Raw genomic sequence first — 22,322 nt, 5'->3', positions numbered from 1 at the left:
TCCATCACTACCACAGGTGAAAAATGCATAATTTAAAACAATGACACTTAAGCTTGCCACCCAAACAGCCTGCCTGCGGAGTGCATTACATTTTAAACCAAATCTGCCCTTCTCCATAGTCTACACAGGAAAACTTAGCAGCTGGAGGGCCTAAGGGTGATAGGTACACAAAGCAGCAAGCATAAGATATTCAGAACAATAAATATGTGCAAGCCTCCTACTGCTGGCATAGCAAATTGATTATGGTCTGTCATGTGGTACATGGGACCACGCTTAACCAATGCTAGCAAGAGCACAGCAAGGCTATGTTCCACATAGCACTAGTCACTATTACAATTGGAGGCAATTTCCACTTTTGCTTTCTGTAGCATTGCTTTAGCATCTTTTTCTCCATTCCAAAAGTCAGGGACTGGCAAACCACCAGTTACTGAACTAAATGCTATTAGCTGCACTACTTGATGAGGGGAGGGGGAAAAAAAAAAAAATCTAATCAGATTGCCTAGAACCACATTGAGTCTGTGTGACCCTGCAGCCAAAACAGCCAATGACATATAGGGATGAATTAGGAAAAGCATTTCCAGAAGATCTAGCTAAGTTATTATTCCCCTCTACTCAGCACTGATGAGACCTCATCTGGACTGCAGTATCCAGTTCTGGGCCCCTCAATATAGGAAGGGAATGGATGCATTGGAGAGTTCATCAGAGGGTGACAAAAATGATTAAGGGGCTGGAACACATGACTTGTGAGGAGAGGCTGAGGCATTTGGGTTTGTTTAGTTTGCAGAACAGAAAACTGAGGGGTGATTTCATAGCAACCTTCAACTTCCCAGAAGAGCTCTAAAGAGGATGGAGAGGTATAGGTTGGATAGTAGGAAAAACTATTTAACCTAGAGCGTAGTGAAGCCCTGGAACATGTTACTGAAAGAGGTGATGGAATCTCCACCCTTAGAGATTTAAGTCCCAGCTTGGATGATTTAGTTGGGGTTGATCATGCTTTAGGTACCAGGCTGGATTTAACCTCCTTGTGCTCCCTTCTGGCTCTGGGATTCTGTGAAATCATGTGTTCAGATTCCAGCATTTTGCACCTTCACAGGACAACCTGGATCCTGTATTTAAAAATACCAGACCACTCAGACAAATGTAGGTTTTAATTATTACAAAAGATCGTAACCAGCTTTTGTTTTGAGTGTTGTTCTTGCCTTCCATCTTAACTCTGTTGGAAAAAAAAAAACAAGCCTCCCATTAGTAACAATTATTCTGACCAACACTAGTCAATTTCAACTAAAGCTTGAGACTTACAGCTGGGCATTCTATTGCACCACTGTTGATGTCCTCGATGACATCATGAGGATGTCTGCCATCAATATTGCAGCCAACTGACTGAGCAGTCCCAAGAATCTCCTTTATGGTTCCTGTAACAGAGACATTGCATCTTAAAACCATCCATGACACAGACAAACCAGACTTGCTGCTAGAGTGTAGCTTTTTTCCATTAGTAGGGACACTCTTCTATGTATTCTAGTAGCAGTGATGTGCATGCCGTTGTAAGTCTCCCTCCTGGTGGAAAGCTGTTAAATACTGAGTGGTGGAAAGAGGACTAAAACATTTCAAACAGATGTACAGGAGCCTTTAGAAATCTAGCTGTATTATAAAGAATCTCAGAGACCTGAAAATTACAGGCTAAAAACCATTGCCCTATGCATTTTTCTATCTATAAGCATCATAACCTCCATCCCTAGAGGACTGCAATGTCCTTTAGTGGGATTCACAGCTGAGGACACGATGGGCACATCCTGGAAGTTAGGTCTCCTGCACAAATGCAGAGAATAAACATACCCACAACACAGAAAGGTCCCTGATGTTTCAGGACAGAGGGTAAGTAGTGGATGTCCTGAAAGGTCACACATACAAGTTCTCAGTATATAGTGCCTTCACTAAACTCCTCTGTATGACAGGCTTGTTACTAAGTGGATCTAGCTTGAAACTACTCAAGAATTTAGACAATGGGTGGGCAAAGTTTTTGGCTTAATAGCCACATTGACATAGGGAAATTATAGTGGGCCATGAAGGGATGGGGGAGGGGCTCAGGCTTCAGCTGAGCAGTATTTACCCCAGCAGCTCCTGGTCAGCAGCTAAGGCATCCCTTGTCCCCGTCTTGGCCCCTTGTCACCCCCAGCTGCAGCCAGCAGCCACTGCTGGCGACAGGGGCAGGCAGCTTTGAGAGCTGTCTGCAACTGCAGGGCATTGCCCCTCTTGGGAAATACCTTAAGTGGGAATATACAACATAGGCTAAGGCATTTGGCACAGAGAACAAAGCTGCACTCTAGGCCACCTTGTGGGTAAACAGGCAGAATGAGGGGGTCTGCAGCTGTTTGAGTACAGATGGGGATCTGGCTCAGGCACTCAAGACCAGCCTATGGCAGTCACATTAGTAGCCCCATAACAGCATACTCCTCTTACCAGAGAGCTCCCGGGCCAAGGACCTGTGCCTCATCTGGCGTGCAATGTTTATGATCTCATCAAAGCTGACGCTGCCACTGTGTTTAACTGTGAACAAAATCAAGCCACAAGTGAGTCCTCCGAAGACCATTAACCAAATCAGTTCAACATCTCAGCCACAGAATGCAGAAGGTAAACAGAGGAAGTAAGGGGCACTAAAGCAGCACAAACTTCTTTACAACACCTTGTTTCATCACCTCATGTTCCCAGACTTCGGCACAGAGTTATCCACAGAGAGAATAACCCTGTTTCCTAAGTTGGAGTTTGCTATCAGCTCACCACTGGATTGTACCAGTCATTTTATACTAGACAGGTACAGTGGCAGGTGGCTGCACTTTTAGACAAGACAGACATCCAGTTAGTCCAGGGTTCTCAAACCAAGGGTCATGACCCCTTGAGATCACAAGCAGTCAGTCCAAAACCCCATTTTTATCCCCAGCATTCGTAACAGTCTTATAAATTAAAGATTCATATTTAAGACTGAGTTACACTCAGAGGCTTGGTGTGTGAAAGGGTCACCACCACAAAAAAGCTTGAGAACCACTGAGCTACCTGTTTAAATACAATGAGCCCCACGCAGATGCAGGTTTGGAATCTTGAAATACTTCACAACATTAATGAAAGACGTATAAGGTTAGTAAATATTCCCCATTTTGCAGGAGTACCCTAGTGGCAGTGAGGTTAAATGGCAGCCAGCCAGGTTGGACTGCCCCAATTAGCAGCAGCAGTGATCAACTGAAGTTAAAGAGGGAAGCTTACTGTTCTTCTGCTTCTTCCTGTCACGAGGAGGCTCCTTGAGGGCTTTGATGATCAGGGCAGAGGCAGAAGGGACAACCTCGATCTGAATCGGGGGAAGAGACATGCTTTGTGTAGGAGATACTGAAGCCACAAAGAAAATCCAGAATCCTTGACAGACAAACCAGTCAGTCACAAAGTTAACTAAACATTCTCCCCATCTCAAGCACACAGAATTGTATTTAACAAAGGTATTGTATTCTCTGTGCATCTTTGACATGCCCGCCATTCTTCTCCATGGGAAGAGATGTGTGACCCCAAGTTCCCAGATTTTCTGCACAGAGCTCTCCACAATCAAAACAGCCCTGCTTCCTAAGCCTGAAATTCCTCTTAGCTCACCATGGGTGTAGTCACTTCTGCACAAAACAGGCATGGTGGTGTATAGCTACAAATAGACTAAAGACCAGTTGAAATATTACTATTTAAACAGTGTTCCCTTGATCTCAAAAGATCCCACATCTTAGAACCACGACACCACAATATGAGGTCACGCCTGCGAGACTGGTGAACCCATTTGTTCATCTTGGCTTTGTTATTTGTCTTGACAACCACATTAATGTGTGGTCCTGACTCAGACTCCATTAATCTCAGAATATAATTAAGCACACAGCACCCTCACAGGCCTGCATAGCCGTAAACTGTGCAACGAAATGCAGTGCCTCTGAACAGCTGGCTCAAAGCCACTCTGGCCTTGGATCTGCCCCAGCTCTTCTCAAGCATGCCAGAGGCTCTTCGGAGCCTACAAAGATGAGGACTTTGTTTTTAAGGTCTCATCCAGAAGACCCCCACGCAGTAAACTGCATGGAACTCATTTTATCTACCTCGGAAGGATGAAGGGCTGAGTCGACCCTGCCGGGATTGACACTTGGGGTTCCAGCAAACCCAGGTGTTTCAAACCTGGTGCTTCCACCACCAAGCCATCCCTTGCGGCATTTAGTACCTGAGCTTGCCTGTTCTGGATGGTGAGTTTCACTGTGATCCTCAGCCCCTTCCAGTCACCTGTTGCCTTGGCAATGTCATCACCAACCTTTTTGGGAGACTGAAGACAAAGAAAACACATTTATTTGTTTTCCCTTCCCCTTCTTCACAGTGACATTTTCCAACACACACACACTTTTCATGACCTACACCTAAGATTACTCTTATTGCTGAATTCCCTTATACAAGCAGCTATAAACCTCTCAGTGTTCCCCTGGAATCTGCCAGAGCGAGAAAGCAAGCCACTAAACACAGAAGCAGTGGCAGTGAGGACTGCAGGACACCCAAGGTAACTTTCTGTAGTACCTATCTGCACTCACCAACCATTTGCTCCAATCCACTCCCATCCTCAGTCATCTCTCATCCCCTATATGGGGCTTCATTTTGCTAATCCCCCCACCCTCCAAAATCAAATTTCAGTACCACAGCCCTGCCTCACACCCAAGGAGAAGAGCTAGGCACTACCACAGCCACACACCACACTCAATGAAATGTTCTTGTGACTTAAACAGATAAATGAGAAAGGGGACATGGCAAGGGACACCTATTTTAGCAGATCACCTGGTAATTATCATGAATGCAATTATGTAAAAATGCTAAATTCAATGTCTTGCCTATTTGCTCTCTGCCCAGCCAAAACTAAGTAGCAAACTCCTACCTAGGAAAAGCCCTCCACCATTTTACAAGAACCAGCTGTTTATAGTGAGCAATTTCCATGGCCAGAAACTAACTGAACACGCTATATATAAGCTATGAAGGCTGCAGACAGAGCCTCCAGCTAAAATGGACACAGTTAACACTGAACTGCTCTCATTAAAGAGGCAGCTGACTTCAGTACGCCTTAGGACTAATACACCATAGGGGGTGAAGGGCCGTTCCAGTCATTTGAGGACAAAAAGCACTATCTAGACCAGGGATCCACAAAAATAAGCTTCAAATAAATTGCAAAGTTGCAATCAATTACTTTAAATTCACTATCTTCTAATAATGTTATTAATTACTCTCCAAAAAGCCAGGTTTCCCTCTTCCCTTAATGAGGTGTACGTAGGTGCTAAAATGGGCTCTGATGGGGGTCCGCACTAGTCTAAGGATTGGGACCCACTACACTGAAGTGACTTAGAGGTCCCCCTGGGCTGGGGCCGGGCCGGGCCGACGGACGGCACCGGGCGCGGGACATGGAAAGCCCCGTCGCAGCAGCACTTACCAGTCCCAGCGGGCCGATCTTGGGCGCCAGAGCGGAAGTGGCGCCGACCTCCCCGCCGGTGCATCTCAGGAACACTGAGACGAAAGCGAACACGTCAGGCCGGTCACAGTCCCCGTCCCCCGCCGCACCCACTGGCCACCGCTCAAGCCCCGGCCGGCTCTGCTCCCAGAGACTACAACACAGCCGGGCCCAGGAGGGCGCTGCCAGAAGCGACGCCCGCCGCGCGGGCCGGACACCCGCCGCGGGAGCGCGCTCAGCTGCGGCCCCAAGCCCCCGGTCAGCCTATCCCCTCACGGACCGCCCCGGCGCCGCTCCCCCGCCCACGTACCGACTTTGATCTCATTGGGGTCGAACTTGGGCGGCATGGCGCGGGCGGCGGCGGCAGCCCCGAGGCGGATGGAGACAGATTCAGGCCGCAAAACGAAGGCAGCGCGGCAAGAGACCAGAACCGCCTTCGCTCGCGCAATTTATAGTCCCAGATCTCGCGAGACGTGTGCAAGCCACACCCCGGCTGCCATGTCAACTGTGGGCAAAGAGCTCCAAGGCGGGAGAGGACCGGCCGCCATGGTAGGTGTGGTCAAGAGCCCCAGGAGGACGAATCGGGGAAGACGGGATGAGGCCCCGACCACCATGTTAAATGTGGGCAAGACATCAGAGGAGGGAGCGCCCTACACGCCATGTTAGGTGTGGGCAAAGAGCTCCGGGGTCGCGCAGCTGGGCCCTAGTCTCGTTCCTGCCCTGAGTTTAGGCGCCGACTCTCCTCCGGACACTTGCAGATCATGTGTCCCCACCCCTGGGAATGCGGCTTGCCACGCGAGCACAGCCCTCAGCCGGCGGCCGGCGCGTGGGACGCTCTAGCTTCCCCTGTGACTCGTCTCTGGTGGCGCGGAAGTCACGTGACCCACCGGCGAGGGGGCGGGGACCCGGACGTGGGTTTCTGACAGCGCAGAGCGAGGGAGAGAGCTCGGGGCGCGGCGGGTGAGTGGGGGCCGGGCCGGGGGGCTGCCAAGGGGCGTTCCGCCGCCGCGCGGCTCCGGTGACCAGTCCGGCCCCGCTGTGCGGCCTGAGGGGAGGGAGTGGCCGGTGACCTGGGCATCGCCCCGCTGCAAACTGCCCGCCCGCCTCCCCTGTGCGTGCCGGGGGCCGGTGCACAGCCGAGCCGAGCGCCTGGCTCCGGCCGCGCGGGGTCTTCAGAGCCCGGCTGTCTCCGACAGGCCCGTCTGCACGCCCAGGTGCGCGGCAGAAGTGCCTCCCGAGGCTGCGCGTCGCAGCACGTCTCGCGGGGAGCCCTGCCCGTCTGTATCTGCAACGCGCCCAGGAGACCTGGGGCACCTCACGGCCTGGCAGCTTTGTTTGGGCACAAGCTTCCCTGGGTAACACCCACTTAGTCAGGTGCGTTGGAGTGGAAATTTGTGGTAATTCCCACGTTAGTGCATCTAACTTAGCATGGGCACAGGTGTGCTGTGCCCAAAGACACAGGAAAGGGTTACAGGCACATTATTAAGGTCGAGGAGCTCATGCAGGATGCAAACTTAGCACATGCTGTGTTCACACGGGAGATAAGGTGTAGGTGTCTGACAGTGAAAGTAGCTAATCATCAGAGGGTTTGCCAAGGGCTGCGGGGGATTCCTCGCTGATCATTTTGGAAAGAGGAGTGGCTATGTTTCTGAAAGATCTGCCGTAGGGGTAATTTTGGGGCAGATTATTGTTTGTAAACACAGTGATCCCCTCTGGTCTTGGAATGCTTGTGCACCCTTAATTCAGCCTCTTTGCATGGATCTTGATACAATCTATACTTAAATGGTCCATAGGCCCCAACTTCCTCTCTAGGCATGAAGGTGCTTGGCAACCCTTCTTGCAGATCCTGGCCCCACTTTCCCCATACTTCCTGCCCCTGCCCCACTCTTGCCACCATTCCACCCCTTACCGCCTAGTTCCCCCTGCCCCCCAGTTCAACCCATGCCCCCTTCTTCCTGGATTATGCTGTGTGCAGCAAAATAGTTGCTTGTGGCAAGTGGGAGATGCTGGGAGGGAGGGGGATGGAGAGGAGTTGGTCAGTGGTGTCACCAGTGGGCAGGCAGTGCTGGAAGGAAGGAAGGAGCTTGGCAGCTGGTGGGTGCTGAGCACCGAGTAACTTTTTTCCATGTATGCACCAGCCCTGGAGCCTATGGAGTTGACGTCTATGACATGGTTATATCCTCTTTGACATATTGATACCCACGTGTGTCATTGGCATAGTTGGAACCTTTAGCTCCACCACACAGAGCTTTGCCACTTGAGCTAATGGAGTAACTGATAGCATGTTGTGCACTGGAGGGAAATAAGAGTGTAAAAAGGCCATATTAAGTCAGATGAATGATCTGCATAGCCCAGTATCCTCTCTTCCAACAGTGGCCAATGCCAGGTGCTTCAGAGGGAATGGCTAGGCAATCACTGAGTGATCCATCCTTTTAGCTGAGTCTAGGAACACTCAGCACATAGGGTTACCTCCCTGACAATCCTGGCTAACAGCCATTGATTGACCTACACTCCATGAACTTACCGAATTATTTTTTTGAACCCTGTAGTAGTTTTGGTCTTCACGCCATCTTGGGCAACAAATTCCACTAGTTGACTGTGTGGTGCATGACATATTTTATTTTGTTTGTTTTAAATCTGCCACATGTTAATTTCATTGGCTGACCCCTGGTTCTTATGTGAAGGAGTAAGTAAGACTTTCCTCACACCAGTCAAGATTTTACAGACCTCTATTATATCCCCATTAGTCTCTTTTTTTCAAGATGAAAAGTCACAGTCTTTAATTTCTCTCAAATGGAAGCTGTGCCATATCCCCTACTTATTTTTCTTGGACTTCTCTATGCCCTTTGCCAATTCTAATATATTTTTTTCTGAGATGGGGCAACCAAATCTACCTACAGTATTCAGGATGTAAGCACACCATGGATTTGTATAGAGGCATTTTGATAGCTTTGGCTAATGCTTTTTTGTGCCAGCACCTCAGCAGCCCCAGCTGTGGGATTGGATCTGGGGAGGGGCAGGGAGCCAGCTGAGTACCAGCTCCTCTCTTTTTTTTTTTTTTCCCCCCCAAAAAAGGCACTGGTTTCTGCCTTTTCTCTCCTTTGCTAGTGATTCTTAACATTCTGTTTTGCTTTCTTGACTGCCGCTGCATATTGCAAGGACATTTTCAGAGAATTGTCCAAGTGACGCCAAGAGCTTTCTTGAATGGTAACAGCTAATTGAGACCCCATTATTTTGCATGGATTATGTTTTTTAATGTGAATAATTTTGCATTTATCAAACTGAATTTCATCTACCGTTTTGTTGCCAAGTCATTCAGTTCTGTGTGGTACCTTTGTAACTCTTCATAGTTGACTTTGGACTCAAATATCCTTGGTGATTTTGTATTGTCTGAAAATTTTCCTACGTTATTGTACATACCTTTTTCCAGATAATTTCTGAATATGTTGAACAGCAGTGGTCCTGGTACAGGCCTCTGGGGAATCCTGATAAATCCTGTTATTTACCGCTCTCTGTAGTAAAAAGTGGTCATTTATTCCTACCCTTTGTTTCCTATTTTTTAACCAGTTACTGATCCCAGAGAGGACTTTCCCACAACAGCTTCCTTTGCATAAGAGCCTTTGATGAGGGACTTTATCAAGGGCTTTCTGAAAGCCCAAATACACACTATCCACTAGATCATCCAAAGAATTCTGATAGATTGGTAAAGCGTGATTTCCTTTTATAAATGCACAATGACTGTTCCCCAACAAGCTGTATTCATCTGTGTGTGTGATCATTGTGTTCTTTACTGTAGTTTCAACCAATCTGCCTGGTACGGAGTTAGATTACTGGCCTGTAATTGCAGGGATTGCTTCTGGATCTTTTTTTTAAATTGGCCTCACATTGCTATTTGGTCCAGAGGCTGATTTCAGTGGTAGGTTAACACAGTTAGTGGTTCTCATGCAATCTGAGTGTTTCACTCTCCCCGCCAACTGGCTCCCAACTGTCTCACCCTGTTTTCTTCACTGACTCTCAGTTCCATTTTCCCGTCAATCCCCTGGCTCCCAGAGCCTGTCTCCTTGTGCACCCAGTTCAGCCTGCCCTCCTCTTCCTGGCTGGGCTCCTTACCCAACAAGCTTCCCTGCCCAACCAGTCCTAATCTCCCCTCCCTTCCTGATGCTCTGTCTAGCTCCTGGCCCAGCCAGTTCTAGGCTCGCCTTAACTATCTGTCACATCTGTTACCCACCCATCCCCAATCTCACCAGACTTCTTGCTCTTGTTGATTCCTTTTCCACTGTCATGATCCAGCTTTTGTCCCTTCCGTATTTGGATCAGGCAGTTTCCTCCTCCAAGTGGCCTGGGTGGCAGCAGGGAAGGGGCAAAGAGTCTGAGACACCATAGGAGAGAGAGGCTCCCTGCTCTCAGTTCCAGTGACGTGTTGCAGCCCAGTCTGGAGCAGTAATTACAGGTAAAGCCCCCACTTTTTGCAGGTAGCACTGAATTGGCATATGCTCAGTCACTTTATGAGGCTTGTCTAAGGGCAGTCTGGTCACACCTAGAGCATACCTGGCCTATGTGTACTGATATATTTCCAAAAGCTTATAACTCAGCCATGTTTGGGTGGGTTTTCATGCAGAAAGCAAAATGCCTTTGGGTCAGCAATGCGCCACCTTGGGTCGAGTGTCACCAGCTCCAAAGCACAAGGGCGCTAGAGCATGTTAAAAGAGCATCAATTTCAGAAGAAAACACCATGGAACAGAGATGTATTTTCCCTACCCGTGTCTTGGAAATGGCTGGAGCACTTTGGCTAAAATTTTCCAAAATAATTCAGTCTGAGGCAGACACCTGGCATGGAGAACTTGACCTTAAATGGTTAAATCTGCCAAAATTAAAAGCTGTTGAAAATACAGTGGAGTGTGTTCTGGCAACCTTAATAGGTAGTTAGGCTGGACAGACTAGAGCGGGGTGGCCAACCTTTTTTCGTGGGGGGCACATGGCAATCTTTTACATGTTCTGGGGGCCAAGCACAAAATACCCCCAAACCTTCCCCCCAGCAATCCTCAGGTTGAACCTCTCTCAGTTCCAAACTACCCCAAACTGACCCTCACCAAGCTTAACCCCTCTCGGCTCCAAATGACCCCCAACCCCAGGTTTAAACCCCTCTTAGCCCCAAACTGTTCCCCCATCCATAGGCTTAACCTTTCTCAGCTCCAACCACCCCCTCGCCGCTAGGCTTAACCCTTCTCAGCTTCCAACCATCCCCCCACCCCCAGGTTTAACCCCTCTCAGCCCCAAACGACCCCCAACCCCGGGTTTAAACCCCTCTCAGCCCCAAACCGCCTTCAGGCTTAGTCCCACTCAGCCCCAAACCGTTGCCCCACCCTCAGGCTTAACCCTTTTTAGCCCCCAACCCACTCCCCCATCACCAGGCTTAACCTTTCTCAGACCCCAACCATCCCCCCACACCCAGACTTAACCCCTCTCAGCCCCAAACTGCTCCCATACTTAACTCCTCTTAGCCCCAAGCTGACCCCCCAACCCCCAATTTTAACTCCTCATAGCCCCAAACCCAGGATTAATTTACCTCACACAGGAACTCCACATGAGGCCACCCCCTGCTGCACCTTCTCCAGGCTGCTGTCTCCTCCTCACCACAGCTCTGTGGCTCCCCTCAGCCCTCCTACTCCCTTCTCCCACATACAGTGCATGCGGCTCTCTGCCCTTCTGCACTGAAGTAACGGGACTTGATGTAATTGATTTAACGGTCGGATCCCTCCTGCCGGCCGTTAAACCGATTAAATTGAGTTCTACTCTTTCAGCAAGGCAGGGCAGGGAGCTGGAGGAGGAGTGAGTGGTGGCAGCGTCCAGTGCTGCAAATGACTCCTTAAAGAGCCACATGTGGCTCAGAGCCATGCAGCCGGCTTTCAGAATGGTGCTGCTACTGGCTCCACAGGCCAAATGAAAAGGCTTTGCAAGCCAGATTCTGGCCCACTGCTTGTGTGTTGGCCACCTCTGGATTAGAGCCATTAATGAATTTTTATGAGCCCTTATGTGCATATAGCATGTTTGTGATGTGATTTGTTATTGTTATTTTTAAATGAAAAATTTAGTATTTTATTGATGATTTCAAAAAATCCCAAAAATCCAATTTAAATTTAAAAAAACAATCAATTTTTAATCCACCCTGCTATAGTGACAGGCCCTGCCTAGATCCAGAATAAGACTCTATTGGACACTTGGATCCTTGTGCCTATATGGAGCCCCACTGACTTCAGGAGATTGTCTGCCAGAATCAGGGCCTAAATGAGAACAAATACAGAGATAATTTTCTCTTCTATTTACTTAGAGTACAATTCTGCAACCTGGCCTCCTGATCAACATCTGTTACATATGCTCTCTGCCTCTGCTGCCTTTGTTTACATTGATTGGTTTCTGCCACTGAGACGGATCTGGAGTGAAAAGTGAAAGATGCTGCTGTTCTTCCGTAAAAAGAAACCCAGTGAGGAGGCTCGCAAACGCCTTGAGTACCAAATGTGTCTGGTAAGTTTTGAGGTGCTGCTTCTCCCTTTTCTGTTTTCAGCTAGGGATGCTGATGCAGGTGGGGAGCGCTCCAGCACAGCCAAAGCAGCCCCAGTCCCTGGCATGCCGCGGCCAGGGATGCTCCAGAGGGGTAGAGCAGCTCTGGTCTCCAGCCTTTTGTGAGCCGGGGGGCACTCCACCCTTGCTGGAGCAGCCCCTGTCCACAGTAGGAGGGCCATTCCAACCACCACCCCTGTCCAGCCACCCTACCCCGCACCCCCAGCCATTGTGGATGGGAACCACTTCGTCCAGGCTGGAGCAACCCACAGCAAGCGAGGCTGCTGCAGCCCTTACTGGTTAATTATAACCAGTAAGCCTCATCTGTTTAGGTTAACCGGTTAACCATGAGCATACCTACAATCAGCTAATTGGGCTGACTTGGCAGTTACTGTTCTCTGTCCAGTTCCCCATAACAACGCCTTTATTCCTTTAACTTCATGTAAGATGCCTTTACTTCAGTAACAGAGAGGTAGCCGTGTTAGTCTGTACGCCAACAAAACAAGAGAAATGTAGCACTTTAAAGACTAACAAAATTATTTATTTGGGATGGGCTTTTGTGGGACAAACCCACTTCATCAGATCAATCTTTTTTCCAATACAGACTGACATTTACAAGCACAGAGGACCAAAAAAAAATTGCAACAGAAACAGACACAGGGGGATGAGGGGTGGGAGGATGTTAATTGTCCTGCCTGAGATAATTACCAACATCAAAGGAAGGGAAGCAGTCCTTGTAATGTGTGAGGTAATTGATGTCTCTGTTTATACCATGTGTTAATGTGTTGAATTTGAATGTGAATTCCAACTCATAAATTTCTCGCTCTAATCTGTTTTTAAATTCATTTTGCTCCAGGACACAAATTCTCAGGTCTTTAACAGAATGGCCCACTCTATTGAAGTGTTCACTGACCCACTTACATGTATTGATTTTCTTGATGTCTGCTGTGTGTCCATTTATTCTTTGGCGAAGGTTTTGCCCAGTCTGTCCAATGTACATAGTGGCAGGGCATTGCTGGCACATAATGGCATATATAATGTTGCTGGAAGTGCACAAGAATGTGCCTTTGGTATGTGCCTTTGGTCTTGTAACTAACATGGTTAGGTCCAGTTATGGTATCCCCAGAATAAATATGTGGACAAAGTTGGTAGCGAGGTTTGTTGCAAAGAAAAGTTCCAGGATTAGTATTACTGTGGTGTAGCCTGTGATCGCTGGTTTCTCAGGTTAGGAGGTTGCCTATAGGAAAGGACAGGCCTGTCACCTAGGGCCTTCTGGAGTATAGCATCGTGATCCAGAATAGGTTGTAGGTTTTTAATGATGTATTGCAGGGGCTTGAGTTGGGAGCTATAGGTGATGACAAGTGGTGTTCTGTTATTGATCTTTCAGGGTCTGTATTGAAGTAGTTGGTTTCTGGATATTCATCTGGCCCTGCCAATTTGTTTGTTTACGTCTCCTGATGCGTAATTAAGTTTTATGAATGCTTGGCAGAGGTCTTGTAGTTTTCAGTCTCTGTCAGTAGGATCAGAGCAGATGCGATTGTATCTAAGGGCTTGACTAGAAATGATGGATCGTGTGTTGTGTGCTGAATGGAAGCTGGAGGCACGCAGGTAAGTGTAGCAGTCCGTGGTTTCCAGTAGAGAATGGTGTCGATGTGGCCATCAGTGATTTGTACTGTGGTATCCAGGAAATGTATTTCTCGTGTGGAATAGTCAAGACTGAGGTTCATGGTAGGGTGCAGGTTGTTAAACTCTCTGTGGAATTCTTCCAGAGTCTCTTTACCATGGGTCCAAATGATAAAGATGTCATCAATGTAGCGTAGGTAAAGGAGAAGTAACAGGGCATAAGAGCTAAGGAATCATTGTTCTAAGTCAGCCATTAAAACGTTCTCATACTATGGGGTCACGTGAGTGTCCACAGTAGTGTTGCTAATTTGGAGGTATAAGTTGTCCCCAAATTGGACATAATTGTGGGTGAAAACAAAGTTACATATGTCAGCCACCAGATTTGCTGTGGTAACATCAGGGATGGTATTCCTGGTAGCTTGTAGTCCATCTTCATGGGAATATTGGTGTAGAGAGCCTCCACATCTATGGTGGCGAGGATGGAATTGTCAGGAAGGTTTCCAATGTTTTGTAATTTCCTCCGGAAGTCAGTGGTATCTCAGAGATAGCTAGGAGTGCTGGTGGCATAGGGTGTGAGGAGGGAGTCTACATAGGTGGACAGTCCAGTGGTAAGGGTGCCAATACCTGAAATGATAGGGCATCCTGGGTTTCCAGGTTTATAGATTTTAGGCAGTAAATAGAATAATTCAGGTCGAGGCTCAGGTGGTGTGTCTGAATGAATTTAGCCTTGAGTAGAGGCAGGGAGTTCTTTAAGTAAATGATGTAGTTTCTTTTGGAATTCCACAGTGGGATCTGAGGAAAGAGGTCTGTAAAATGTGGTGTTGAATAGTTGTCTACCTGCCTCACTTGTAGAATCTCATTATTGTTTTTAGTGATAGCAACAGATTTACACAAGGGCTACCAACTGGAACATAATAACTGCTTTATGGGAGACAATGAACTTTGGCTGCTCCTCTTGCAGCTGAGTTAGGCCTGTTGCAAGAGTAGAAAGCAGCAGCAATTACTTTTGTTCCCATAGATAATGGATCAGACTCTGAATGCATAAAGGGAGGAATGCACGAAAGGACAGTAGTCCCTTTCCAGTGTTGTAGAGCCTCACTCTCGTTGATGGTGTGATCTCTCTCTCTCTAGAGCTGATAATTATATGCGCTAAAACACTTCTGTATGCTTTCTGTGAAAATCTTCTTGCACAAGTAAATGATGGCTCTGTTGTTGATGCAGAAATTCTTTTTGCTACACAGTGTTTGTATTGTAGAATATAGTGTGTCAGGTTCAGGCCAGAGGGCTCCAGCAGAATAGGAAAAAAACAGCCCACAAGGGAGAAAGACCTTCTAAATATAAGCAGGGGCCAGCAGGGCAATTTCAAGCAGCTGGGAAGGGAGCTGACTAAGGCCGATTGGGGCCAGCAGACTCCACCGCTGGCTGGATGAAGGCCTTTAAAAGCCTTCCACAGTTGGAAGGTCGGGAGAGAGAGAGTGTGGATGGGAGAAGAGTTTTAGGAGAGAGAGAGCAAAAGCGTGAGAGGGAGTCAGACCAACTCCAGCTCAAGCCCAGGAGGGGAGTAAGTCCAAAGAAGAGTAGCTGGGCTTCCTACAACGGGGACACCTTGCAAAATCACAGCCCCTGGGGGAAAGGGGCAAGAGACTGATTGAATGGAGGCCTGAGGAAGAGGGGTCCTTGCCACCATAGTTTCTTGGTTGCATGAGCAATGCTGCAGGTATGGTTGTGGAATACACTTTGCATCTCCTGCAGATCCTTGATTGTGGTGACCAGAGCAAACGGCGGTGATTAAATTTCTAAAGAGACATCAGCAAGGTAGCTTAGCTAACTTGCAGCAAGGGGCCATTTGTCTCTGTTGGCATTCTAAAGCTGCAGCACAAATTTCATTGTCTCTCTCCCTCCTCTCTCTCTAGGCAAAAGAAGCTGGTGCTGATGACATTCTAGATATATCTAAATGTGAACTCTCGGAGGTATGTTCTCTATATGATTTGCAGAGTGAAAAGACCTATCCTCCTGTCTCATTTCTCACCTACTACTAAATTCTGGAGTTGTCATGACTCTTGAGTCTAGAGGCAGAGAGGAACCTTGTAATATCCATGCTACCCCTAATCCAGGCAGAATCATTCCTTCTTGGTTCAGTCTGGTACATCTCTTGAAGTATGAGGCTTCTGCCCCTTTCTTGGGAAGTCTTTTCTGAGGCCTAAGCCAGTAGTTTTACAACTTCCAGCAACATATATACGGGGACCACAGCAAGTTGGGAAGGGCAAGCTGGTCAAAACTCCTCAACACCTTGTTGTGAACCAAAGTTAAAAAGCCGTGGCTACATGTATCTCATTGTCAGGATATGTATTTGTGAAATGCTGAAGGTTGCTTTTGTTAACTTCATCCCTTTAGTGCTAGCCCTAGGAATCTTGCCACCAGCACTTATTTACTTATACAGGTAAGAATCCCTGGTTTCAATACACCTAGGCTGCTGCTTTAAGAGGAGAGAGAACCATAAGCCTGAGCAAGGCCCCTCTCCTAACTGTTTCTCCAAATCTAAGCTGACACACAAACTTGGAACAACCAGACGTCGAAAAGCAAGGACAGTGATAGTGAGTGAGGAATGGCCGGGCCCTTCAGAGAGACACATCTTTATGTTCTGCCTCCTGCCAGTCTGTGAGATGCAGACCCACTGATGTTTCACCTCTGTGTGAAAAGGACAGGTCAAAGCATGAGTGGTTCCATTCCCTGCAGCACTACACTGCACAACTGTGCCATGATGCTTGGTACGGGCTAGATGTGCATGCTGATCTCCATTTTCAGACTGTCCGCTACGTACAGTTGCCAACCTACATAAAGGCATCTATCTTTTCCCATTCAGTGTGGGTGTATGCCAAGGGCTACATAGACATGTCAGGCTCTGCATTTGTGTAGTGACTCATTTAGAATGTGCCTGGGCTTCGGAGGGACCTGCGTGCTGTCTCTTAAGCCACCAAAGTCCTGGCCTACTGCCCAGACTGAACAGTCTGTTCCCCTGTCGTGCTGCCCAGAGCCACTGGTTGCTGTTCACAGCAGTGCTGGCCATGCTGGGACCAGCTATTGCATTATGACAGAGACCTGTAAACTTCATATCATTAGAGCTTTTAATGAAAGCTGATTGTCCAGTCCTGTGGATGCATACTTCTGAGGAGCTTAGGAAGGTAATGGCATGACCATTGTTGTGACACCTTTATAATGTATTGGGCTACTTTGTGTTTGATTTTAGATTCCTTACGGGGCTTTTGCTACATGTAAAGTTTTGCAAAAAAAGGTAAGAGGAGACTACATACTAAGTATTATTACAGTTTCTGAAGGGCCTATGTAGCGTATATGGGCATTGACAAGGTGTTCCAAAGGAAGGCGAAATCTTTGTCCTTAATGTACCCCTGGGCCAAATGTGCAGTGCTATACATCGACAGTATTGTGATGCTCTTCTGGGGCATTCAGCATTCTGTTATTTTGTTACTCCCCTGCCTCACTGCATCTACACTATGAGATAAAATCGAATGTCAAGGCATTAGGTCGATATTAAAACGTGACTGTCTTCACACTTACTACTGTTAACTCAGTTTATTGAGCCGTAATACTGATTACAAAATATTGATATTACGGGGTGGGTATAGCGTCAAATTTGAATTTAAAATCCTGAATTAAGGCTAGTGTGGAAGCACCATGTCCTTAATTCGAATTTATTAGCCTCCAGAAGTGTCCTGTATGTATCCCACAAAGCTACGCGGTGACCCTCCAAGTATGGCCGCTTTGTTGTGTGCTGCTCTCAGGTGTGCAGGAAGAAGGTCAAAGTAAGCCTGCAAAGTTCTGATTGACTTTGAAGTGGAATTTGAACTGGAATTCAGCAGCGCCCAGCCCTGCCAATATAAAGGGTGTCCATTATGAGAAAATTCCTTTGCCCGTCGCGTCGCACTGCATAGGCAGCAATTTTCGGTAGCCCTGTGCTGTAATTATGAGCTTTCAGGCTAGTGCTCTGACTAGCACTTCTCAGGCTTGCAAGAGAGCCCCAACTTGGACCCACCAGGAGATTCTTGATCTTATTGCCATTTGGGGAGAGCAATCGGTGGTGAAGAGACTTCAGGTGGCCAAGAGAAACGTGGCAGTGTATGATCAGATGGCGTGCGAGGTGACCACCTGAGGTTATTCCCAGGACTCCGTACAATGCCAGGTGAAGGTGAAAGAACTCTGGCAGGCCTATCAAAAAGTCCGGGAAGACAAGCAGCGCTCAGGGGCGACTCCACGGACCTGCTGCTGTTATCAACAGCTGCACATGTTTATGGGGAGCGACCTCACCACGGAGCTCTGTTTGAATTATGACACTTGTGGAGGCCCAGGTATGGAATTTGGGCTGATCCCAGAGAAGCAGGGTGGCCCTGGAGGAAGAGAGCAGCGGAGAGGAGGAAAGGGGCAATGAGCAGGGGATAGAGGAAGTTGTTCCAGGCAGCCCGGAGCTCTTCAGCGTAGACATGGAACTGCTCCCTTCTACGGCAGGCCCCGAGTCCCCTGAAGCAAGCGGTTTGGGTGAGTATTTATTCTGCATGCTAGAAGCGGCTTGGGGCTGGGTATAGCTATAGGGCTCTGCATGGGTACACGTTTGCTAGCTATGGCTCTGTGCCCCTCAGAACAGCACATTAATGTTTCTTGGGCAGAGCACCTCTCCTTTTTGGAGATCTCCTTGACGGCCTCATCCAGCATTCTTATATTGTTTTCACGAGGTTCTTGGGAAGGCCTGACTTGTTGCGGCTTCCACACTAACACACCTTGCCACGCCAGGCAACCAGATAGTGATCTGGTGTCATGGCTCCATACAGCATTTTAGCAAATTTTCTAGGCTTTCAGTCACACAGCATGAGCAGGTCATCTTTGTCCATATCTCCTAGTTTTAGGAGGGTGATGTCTTCTTTGGCAACCTGCAGAAGCAGGGGAATTCGCATCTGTTTTTTAACATGCTTTCTACCCCATGGGTGCAGGTCTCTGCCGGGCTTTTCCCTTCCCATGTCCCTTTCCCCCAACGCTTCTTTTCCAGCATTTCTTTGCATATTTCAGGACTCCCCCACACCCTGCAGCTGCCAGGCTCTGCTGGCATTTCTCTTCCCGTGTCCCTTTCCCCCAGCACTTCATTTTCAGGACTCCCCCACAGCTGCCAGGCTCTGCTGGGCATTTCCCCTCCCATGTCCCTTTCCCTAGCATTTCTTTTGATTTTTTCCAGGACTCCCCAGCTCCACATGGCTTCCATGCTCTGCTGTGCATTTTCCCTCCCATGTCCCTTTCCAAGCACCATTTGTTTTCAGGAATCCCCTGCATCCCGCAGAGGCTTCCTCTGCTGTGCTTTTCTCCTCCCATGTCCCTTCACATCCAGCCTTTCTTTGGATTATTTTTTTTAACTTTCTTTACTTTTATTGTACATCAGCCCCCGCCCCATTCAGCCATCCACATCCATTTTTCACTGCCACAGGACACCCAGCCAGGACACCTGGTGGCTTCCCCTGCTTTGCAGACCTCCCGTTCCCCACAAAAGAGGAGAATTGCTTATAGCTTACCATGTCCACAAAGCAATGTGGTGGATAAGTGATGGCAAATGAGGTATTGTGAAATGCACGCTTACTATTCCACCCTTAATAATCCATGAGTGTCCTTCAAAAGTATACTTTCACTGATATTACACACAAACACCCATTCATTGCACTTCAGTGCACATTATGTGAATTGTATCTTAATTTTGACCTTAATTTTCCAGACCTAATGTCCACTGTTCCAGTGAAAAAACAGAGACACAAGAAATGCAAACAAGATTTGTCCTGCAGTATATGGAAAAGACTGAGACAGAGCACACCAAGCTGACAAAGGATGCTGCTCAGTGGCGTCACAGTCAAGCGAAGTTTAACGAGAGAATTCATGACCTCCAACAGCACCAAGTGGCAATGATGAGTGAGGTCGCGGCAAAGCTCGTAACGACCGTTACTGAGCAAACAGAGGTACTGCACTCCCTGCTGCAGCTGCAGAGGGACTCTGAACCCAGCAGTGCAGCAGCTGATACCTGCTGGCTGGAATCCCCTGAGGAGAGGCTGCCCACCTGCTGTTGTGGCTGTCCCCACCTGCAGGGTGGGCAAGGCTACCCCACCGCTCCAGCCCCAAGGGCCACTGCAAAAGGCTATTCAGGCACCCTTGGGAAGCCTTCTTTTCCCGGCCACTTAAATCTCTCCTCCCCCCCAAAATAAAATCATTCCTTTGAGCTCGGTGTGATTTCTTGTCATGCAGGAGTGACAGGGGGAAACACAAATCAAACTGGTTGGGTTGGGGGAGAGGGGCTGAAGGCACAGCTGCCCAGTGATGCTCCCTGGTCTGCAGCAGATGCACGGCTGAGGAACCAGGTGGGTTGGCGTGTGGGGCGCTGAAGGCACAGCAGGCTAGTGCTACTGGCTGGTCCTCAGCAGACATCTGGATGAGGGAACTGAGCAGGTTGTTGGTGGGGGGATGTGCTGAAGGCACAGCTGCCCAGTGATACTCCCTGGTCCACAGCAGACGCACAACTGAGGGAACCAGGTGGGTTTGAGGGGGGTGGGGCAGAAGGCACAGGTGCCCACCACATGAATTCTACTTACTGCAACTTCACTCCCTCCTACCATGTTAAAGCATTCATTCATTATGGCACAGTATGATGCATTAGCATTATAGCAGAGAAGTACATCAGTAGCATGTGTGTTACAGATCAGTCATGAAGCTGTTTTTCAAAGCATCCCTTATTGCTGCTGCCTGAGCGTGGCTCCTGGTGGATGGTTGTGTAGGCAGTTGTGAGTAAGCCCTGCCTATGGCCTCCGCTCCAGAATTCCAGATTGCTGGGAAAGTCTCATGCCTTGATTCACATATGTTGTGCAGAATAGCGCATGCTGTAATAACAGTGGGGACATTACCTTCAGAAAGGTCCAAACGTGTCAATAAACATCTGAACCTCGCTTTTAATGTCCAAAGGCACATTCCACCACCATTCTGCACCTGCTGAGTCTATGATTAACGTTTTCCTTGCTGGGGTCCAGGGCTCCTGTGTAGGGTTTCATAAGGCGGGGAAGCAGAGGGTAAGCAAGGTCACCCAATATAACAATGGGCATTTCCACATCACCAATCTTGATTTTCCAAACAGAGGAAAAAGTCCCATCCAGGAGCTTTCAGTGCAGTCCTGAATTTTGGAATATGTGCGTGTCATGAACCCTCCCTGACCACCCAACACTGATGTCAGTAAAACAGTCTTTGTGATCTACCAACCCCTGCGTCACCATGGAGAAGTACCTCTTTTGATTTAAATACTCCGACGCCAGATGGTCTGGGCCCATGATGGGGTATGCGTGTCATCTATTGCCCCACCACAGTTAGGAAAGCCCTGTGCAGCAAAGCCATCCACTATGGCCTGTACATCTCCCAGGGTCACAGTCTTCCTGAGGCGACAACGATAGATTGCATGGGCCACCTCCATCACCATGGACCTCTCCGTAGATCTGCCCACCCTGAACTGATTTGTCATTGACCAGTAACTTGGGCATTGCAAACTTCCACAGTGCACTTGCCACTTGCTTCTGAACCATTAAAGCTGGTCTCATTTTGAGGTTGCTGTGCTTCAGGGCAGACACCAGCACATCACAAAGTTCCATAAAAGTGGACTTGTGCATATGAAAATTCTGCACCCACTGCTGGTCATCCCAGGACTCCAAAAGGATGTGGTCCCCCTGGTGTGTGCTGGTCTCATGAGTCCAAAACTGCTGCTCCACTGCCAGCAATGCATTCATGGCAGCTGAGAGTTCTGGGGCTGCTTTTGGGAGATTGCTCTTCCAAACCGTCCTCATAATCATCATCAGTGGCACCATTTAAATAGCCAACCATCACTGAGCTTTGGAACTGAAGGACAAATTGTGCGACAGCCGCTGCGGTTGCCAGAATGATCTGTGCTGTGAGTTGGAGCGTTTGTGGATCCATGCTTGTGCTGGAATGCCGCAGCAGGAAATGGCATGATCTCCAGTTCTTTTTTGCGCAGTCACTGATGCTTGGAATTCTGGGATTCCAACATGAAACACCCACAAGCAGCTGGTGCTATGGCACTGTGGGATAGGTACCCACAATGCAGTGTGCATGCCGTCGAACTTGCATGGGGCGATGGGGATACAGCGGTTCAACATGGAAAAAAGGTGGGTCGAATTTCAAGTTTTGTAGATGCGTTATTCGAATTTATAATATTGAGGTTAAATATTCAAATTTAAATTTCAAATTTATCTCGTAGTGTAGATGCAGCCTCAGTACAAAAGAGACTTGCTGGTGCTAAATGTGGTATCAGCTGCCTGTCCTCTACTCTGGTAGCCACACAAACAATCCCATCAGAAGCTCTGCCAGCTTTGCTTTGCTTTGACTGTTAACTTCAGGTGCACTCCAGTCCCACTTCAAGGAGTTCCCTCTAGCAGTGTTCAGCTCCAATTCTTTCACTGGACACACGCAGAAATGACCAATTTCTCCATCTCCAGAGCGAGAGCGCACCTAACAGCCTGTTTGATTCAACTAAGGATTCACCCTGTGCTTAATGTTACAGCATGGAGATGTGCTTGTAATAAAACCAAGAGAAGTTTACTAACAACGA

At 48.2% G+C, this 22,322-nt stretch overlaps 2 protein-coding genes and 1 non-coding gene across 6 annotated transcripts in view; 1 reads left to right on the top strand and 2 right to left on the bottom strand.

Annotated features, from left to right (window-relative positions):
• Window positions 1–1,130: 1,130 nt before the first annotated feature.
• Window positions 1,131–5,933, bottom strand: RPL12 (ribosomal protein L12). The gene is made up of 7 exons (XM_075015350.1): window positions 5,805–5,933; window positions 5,477–5,550; window positions 4,235–4,333; window positions 3,259–3,340; window positions 2,461–2,547; window positions 1,300–1,412; window positions 1,131–1,213 (listed from the first exon to the last, which is right to left on the bottom strand). Exons 1-7 carry the CDS (start codon window positions 5,839–5,841, stop codon window positions 1,208–1,210), a joined length of 498 nt encoding a protein of 165 aa, XP_074871451.1. The 5' UTR covers window positions 5,842–5,933; the 3' UTR covers window positions 1,131–1,207.
• On the bottom strand, window positions 2,698–2,825 carry LOC142024143 (small nucleolar RNA SNORA65). The gene has a single exon (XR_012648422.1). It is a non-coding gene; the product is annotated as a small nucleolar RNA SNORA65 (small nucleolar RNA).
• Window positions 5,934–6,393: 460 nt separating the features above from the next.
• The window catches only part of LRSAM1 (leucine rich repeat and sterile alpha motif containing 1), a 51,391-nt gene continuing 35,462 nt past the window's right edge, over window positions 6,394–22,322 (top strand). Inside the window, exons 1-4 of one of the 4 annotated variants that reach the window (XM_075015489.1) lie at window positions 6,394–6,454; window positions 11,823–12,016; window positions 15,589–15,645; window positions 16,923–16,967. In XM_075015489.1, coding sequence (XP_074871590.1) covers window positions 11,945–12,016; window positions 15,589–15,645; window positions 16,923–16,967 — 174 coding nt within the window. In that variant the 5' untranslated portion in view covers window positions 6,394–6,454; window positions 11,823–11,944. Of the gene's footprint in view, window positions 6,455–6,526; window positions 6,869–9,853; window positions 9,945–11,822; window positions 12,017–15,588; window positions 15,646–16,922; window positions 16,968–22,322 lie in introns of those variants that run through there. The other 3 variants (XM_075015488.1, XM_075015491.1, XM_075015492.1) reach the window with 3 other exon arrangements.

Source organism: Carettochelys insculpta, chromosome 21 (assembly GCF_033958435.1).
Source record: "Carettochelys insculpta isolate YL-2023 chromosome 21, ASM3395843v1, whole genome shotgun sequence".
Classification (NCBI taxonomy): Eukaryota; Metazoa; Chordata; order Testudines; family Carettochelyidae; genus Carettochelys; species Carettochelys insculpta.
This window is presented reverse-complemented; position numbering and strand designations above follow the sequence as displayed.